The sequence below is a fragment of the Varanus komodoensis genome, unplaced genomic scaffold (assembly GCF_004798865.1).
Source record: "Varanus komodoensis strain SLA01 unplaced genomic scaffold, ASM479886v1 scaffold7_1, whole genome shotgun sequence".
Taxonomy (NCBI): domain Eukaryota; kingdom Metazoa; phylum Chordata; class Lepidosauria; order Squamata; family Varanidae; genus Varanus; species Varanus komodoensis.
In genome coordinates, this window is record NW_025336479.1 from 879,707 (window position 1) to 885,647 (window position 5,941).

The window sequence follows — 5,941 nt, forward strand, 5'->3', positions numbered from 1 at the left end:
ATCAGGGATATGATTTAGGTCATATCTGAGTGGCCTAGTGCTTTTCCCTACTTTCTTCAACTTAAGCCTAAATTTTGCAACCCAGAAGCTCATGATCTGAGCCACAGTCAGCTCCTGGTCTAGTTTTTACTGACTGTATAGAGCTTCTCCATCTTTGGCTGCAGAACACATAGTCAATCTGATTTCTGTGTTGACCGTCTGGTGATGTCCATATGTAGTTGTCTCTTGGGTTGTTGGAAAAGAGTGTTTGCTATGACCATCGTATTCTCTTTACAAAATTCTACCAGCCCGTGCCCTGCTTCATTTTGTACTCCAAGGCCAAACTTGCCTGTTACTCCAGTTATCTTTTGGCTTCCTACTTTAGCATTCCAATCCCCCATGATGATACAGACATCATTTTTGGTGTTAATTCTAGAAGGTGTTGTAGGCCTTCATAGAACTGGTCAACTTCAGCCTCTTCAGCACCAGTGGTTGGGGCATAGACTTGGACTATTGTGATGTTGAATGGTTTGCTTTGGATTCGAACTGAGATCATTCTGTCATTTTGGAGATTGTATCCCAGTACTGCTTTTCCTACTCTTTTATTGACTATGAAGACTACTCCATTTCTTCTGAGGGATTCTTGCCCGCAGTAGTATACCTGATGGTCATCTGAATTAAATTCACCCATTCCTGTCCATTTTAGTTCACTCATTCCTAAGATGTCTATGTTCAGTCTTGTCATCTCTTGTTTGACCAAGTCCAGCTTGCCTTGATTCATGGATCTTACATTCCAGGTTCCTATGGAGTATAGATCTTTGCAGCATCGGACTCTCCTTTCACCACCAGATACATCAGCAACTGAGTGTCCTTTCGGCTTTGACCCAGTCACTTCATTCTTTCTGGCGCTACTAAAACTAGCCCTCTGTTTTTCCCCAGTAGCATATTGGACACCTTCCGACCTGAGGGGCTCATCTTCAAGTGTCATATCTTTTTGCCTTTTGGTACTGTCCATGGGGTTTCCATGGCAAAGATACTGGAGTGGGTTGCCATTTCCTTCTCCAGTGGATCACGTTTTGTCAGAGCTCTCTGCTATGACCTGTCCATCTTGGGTGACCCTGCATGGCATAGCTCATAGCTTCATTGAGCTACGCAAGCCCCTTCGCCACGACAAGGCAGTGATCCATGAAGGAGTCCTTTGTCCTTATGAATCTTACATGCCTTCCACGGCACTTATCTAGGATTTTAAAGAGAAGGCCGCCTTTTCAGATTCAGCAGACCACTGACTGATTCCAACTAATTGTAACTGCTTAACTTCTGACAGGACACAACTTTCTGCGTTCTCTCTCTCCTCACACTTCCAAACTCCACCCACACACTCTCAGTCAACAACCAATCACCTCACTCATCCCCCTCTTTTAGTCCCCCTTGTCCTTCTGAAACTTATTATAATGCTTTAAATCATTACACTGACTGTTCTGTGGCCCTCCAGGCAGTTTCAGGAGGCCATAGGACTGCACCCTAAGTAACCTGCCTTCACCATAATGATCTCTTACGACTTTAGCCAGATCTGAAAAGATGTCACTGTTGTTTTTCTTTTCCTGGCTATTGTTACTTTTAAGCTTAAATTAGCCTAGTAAGTAAAATATTAACCATCTGTGAACACACTAACTTTAATTATTTTGGTGCAATGGAGAAGCCAGTATGTACAAATTACAACTGAGCAGTCAGAAAATTAATTCCAAGCCCATGTTTACAGAGGTATTTTTGAAAACTTGTGTTTTTTTGAAGGAGTGCTCTGAGTCCAACAAACAATTCAGATTTATTTTTGGTGATTATGCCAGAAGCGCAGGTATTCAGGAAATTGTGCCAGTAAAACAAGAGATCTGTTTTATCGCTTAGAATGATAGGAGTTCTTTCTGAAAATGAAATGCCCTGAAAATAAAGTGCAAAATTGGAGTCAAAGGTATGGTGCCTGGTAGAAAGGTCAGCTAGCAGTGGAGGGCCACAATTTCAGTGAATTGGAAGCTCAACGCTTCAGCTTTTGTAAGACTAGTTCTTCTCTGACTGTATCCTTGGGAGTAATAATGCATGTCTTCATTTCACATGAAGTGAATACTAAGGCAGAAGTCCGATTTCATTTGGAATCAGCAGACTGGATTGCAGAAGATGTGCGACAGAAGATGGCAGTGATGGTAATTCTGACTTTATACCTTTCTGTTTCTGGGCCCTTTGCAAGTCATTCTGGGTACTTAACCAGATAGTGTGCTTTGAGTGTACAAGGGCCCACTTGAAACAGTGTAGCAAAATACAAATGCATAAATGAAAAAATGTATATGTACTTGTGGGCAGTACTGTGCTCCAGCTACAGGTTCCATAACATCTTCTCGTAAGAAGTTTGTCCTACCCTGTTGTGAAATTTGGGTCCTTCTTTACTTTTTCAAACACTGCAGTACATGATTCATGGACTGCATGGAACAGGGGAGGGATTATGGGCTTGGGTATAGAGCACCAGTCACTGCATCCCAGCCACTGACTGCTTCTTGGGCTTGATATCTGCTAATCTTTGTTTTCTGCTAGAAACTTGTCACATTCTGGAAAAGTTCCCACAGTTGCAAAATTGTGGCACCTGATCTTACATTCAATAGCCCAGTGAATGAGTTACCCTCTTCTTACTGGGTAGACTGGCTGCGATGTGGGAATAAACAGGACTCAGACTGGCAGCCTTCAGTTGATTTCTACTCAAATAAAGTAGATTTCTACTCAAATAAAATCATGTATGACATTCAATGAGCCTGAAATATTTAATTAAAGCTGTAGTCCTGTGAATAAGTCCCACCAAGCAGTAGGATTTAGCCTCTAAACAAACATTCGCATGATTGCGCTGCAAGATAGTCACTTTGAAAGGTGCTCAGAAGTTATCCATCATAGCAATGATGTCTACTCTTCCTGACTTTCATTTTTTTTTAAAGGAAACCCACATTTCCACGGTATGTAGTAATGTACTTATGCAAATGTAATTAAACACTATAATAAAAATATTTTCTTTCCCAGCACAAGAATAAGGTCAGTAAATCTGGAGAGCTGATAATCACCTCTGAAGTGAGTCGCTATCAGATGAGGAATTTGGCAGACTGCTTGCAAAAACTCAGAGTCATGATTGCAGAAGCCACTGCAGAGCCTAACGTTCCATCCAAGGAGACCATGGACATGATCAGGAAAAGGTATCAGTTTCCACTATTCGGATAACAGTCCACCGTATTTCTTTGCAGTCACAGCACACAGCTGCTGCATGCCAGCATGTCACCTCGTGATAATTGCTTAAAGTGGAGCCACCTGGAGCTGTCATTAGTAGAGCACAGGAGCTTCCTGTCCCCAGTTATCCAGCAGACATCCCAAAAACAATGCCTGGGTAGTTGAGGCAAGGACCAGAAGGTTCTCACCTAACAGAGGAGAGATCTAATTCCCATTAGAGAAAGGCAGTTAATGCGGGTTGATGTAGTCTCACCATGCTTTAAGCTACTGATGAGGTTAATTTGGTGGGCAGCTAAAATGAGGGATTCCTTCAGATGGCTACCACAGATGCAATGTGTTCCAAGCTGTTTGTATGTCACACTACTTTCTAAACTAAACATTGTTCTTGTCTTGACCAGAGATTAGGCAAAGGTATCATCAGGGGACACAGTCTTCTTTGGAGTCCCCGTACCAAGACCACCAGTCTTGCTGCTCAGATTCTGACAGCCAAGTCCCCATTCCTTTTCCCTCACACTGGGAGTGAAAAGAAACATGCTGGCTTCCTCTCTGAGAGCCGAAATGCACTTTGGAGAAGTGGGTGTGTGGGACTTCCCTCCTTACCTCCTCTACCTCCAGTTCTTATCGGTATCCCAGCCTCCTTCCCTGGCCACCTTCAGCCTTCCAGATGAAGCAGCTGAAATAAATGCAAGGAGTGATGCACAAAGGAAGTGGAGAGCATCATGACTCTCTGCTCTGGCCACTGGATGCACATAAACTTCCAGATTTAGGGTTGTACCCTTGATTATCTATTTAGCTCAGAATGTCCATAAAGCTAGGTGGCCATAACTTGAGTCTTTTCATTTGAGGCACAGGGTTTATTTTAATGCAGATTGCATCAGCTAGGGGCAGGGAAGTGATTATGAGCAATGCAGAGGGGATGAAACCCTTTCCTGTTGTGGCCCTAAGGAAAACCCCTCTCTGGAAGATGCTATCTGCTTTGGCATGAAACCCCTATTGGAGCCACTGATAAATTTCCCCCCCAAAAATAAATAATAATTTATATAATAATTTAAATAATAATTATCCCTCCATGCCCACTGTGGTTCACTAATTATCTAGTGATAAATAGTAGCTTCCATATAGCCTGAAGTGCCTGATCCTGCCTAATCTTGGAAGCTAAGTAGTGTTGGGTTAGGGTTAGGGTTAGGGCTAGGGCCTGGTGGAAATTGGGATGGGTGACTTAAATGATGTGAATCGCCCAGAAAGTTTCAGCTATGGAAGGTTTAGAAATGTAATTTAACAATTATTATTTTTCTCTACAGTTTCCCCACAGTTAATGCAATTTGCACATTAAACACACATTCACCCACCCGCTGTGCCCTTCCCTGTTTATTCTGTAGAAGTAGCTGATTTTTGAGCGCATCCCTTATGTGCAGATTGGCTTACTCCACTGAAATGAATTAAGATCCCTGTGAGTACAGGAGTTCCTTGTAAGCATTACAGTGCAAGAGACTTCTTGGATTCGCTTATATATACCTGAAGTAGGTTATTGTTTTTGTTTTTTATTTAGAGAAGATATTACCTTTTAAAAATAGAGGATTTGCATAAAACATAGGAGTTACCTATTCTCTGAGAAAGGCACACCTACTTTAGTCTTGGAACAGATGTACCTTGTATTTGTTTTTTGTTCTTTTATATTTATATCTCTTTCCTGCAAGAAACTGAAAGCGGCTTATATAAGCCTTCTCTCCATTTTATCCTCTTTGAATGCTAATCTTACATCATGTACATCTGGTATATATTTGTGGCTGTTTGCCATGCAATGGCTGCCTTGTGTAGAGGGCCAGTTGTACATGCTTTTATCTGGGAGAATTGTGCTAGCACACCTTTTTACTTCAAGTGCTGAGTTGGGGGTATGAACTAGCTATTTAGTTGACCGAAAGTAGCAACTGACCGAGACCCCCCATCACCCTGGGCAGGTAGGTTGCTTTTTTAAAGAATCCTACAAATACATACTTGTTCTCTGTTTGACCTTAGGGTGGAGAAAATGAATCGTGAACGTCTCCGACAAAAAAGAATTCACTCTGCTCTAAAGCAAAGCAAGCGGATAGACTTGGACTAAACATGATGGAAAAGGAGAACGCATACTGGCCTGGGACACTTTCTTTGGACTATTCCTTGAACTAGGAAAAGAACATAACTTTTTATGAGCTCTTTATGTAAAAATAAAACATATACCATCAAATCTGTTCTTTGAATTCAGTTTTTATTTATTTATTAATTAGATTTTTATCCTGCCCCATTAGCCAAAAAGGCTCTCTGGTAGGACAGCGGTTGATGTTTTTGCTGTAACTGTTAAGATGATTAACTAATGGAATACAGTGGCACCTTGGCTCACAAAATTAATCTGTTCCAGGACTTTGGTCGTGACCCAGATTGGTCATGAGCTAAGTTAAATTTCCCCATAAGGAAATTTATGTAAATAAGGTTAATCCATTCTGTAACCATTTTTTTAATCAGAAAAATGTGAAGTAAAGTGACAGAACAACAAAGATTGTGGCCATCTCCCCCTCCCCACCCCAAGCACAAGCATGGCCATCTCCCCGCCCTCCCCCAGCACGACTGCACATGCCTGTCATTTCAGCGCTTGGTGGGGGGGCAGACAGGCATGATTGCGGGCACGCTGGGGGAGGGAGAGATGGGCGCAATCTCGGCCATCTCCCCACTT

The 5,941-nt window shown here is 42.2% G+C and overlaps 1 protein-coding gene across 1 annotated transcript in view; it reads left to right on the forward strand.

Annotated features, from left to right (window-relative positions):
* The window catches only part of MRPL58 (mitochondrial ribosomal protein L58), an 11,632-nt gene extending 6,174 nt beyond the window's left edge, over positions 1-5,458 (forward strand). Inside the window, exons 4-6 of the mRNA XM_044453990.1 lie at positions 2,092-2,174; positions 3,034-3,203; positions 5,251-5,458. Of these exons, the coding sequence (XP_044309925.1) occupies positions 2,092-2,174; positions 3,034-3,203; positions 5,251-5,335 (338 nt within the window). The 3' untranslated portion in view covers positions 5,336-5,458. The remainder of the gene's footprint in view (positions 1-2,091; positions 2,175-3,033; positions 3,204-5,250) is intronic.
* The last annotated feature ends 483 nt before the right edge of the window (positions 5,459-5,941 follow it).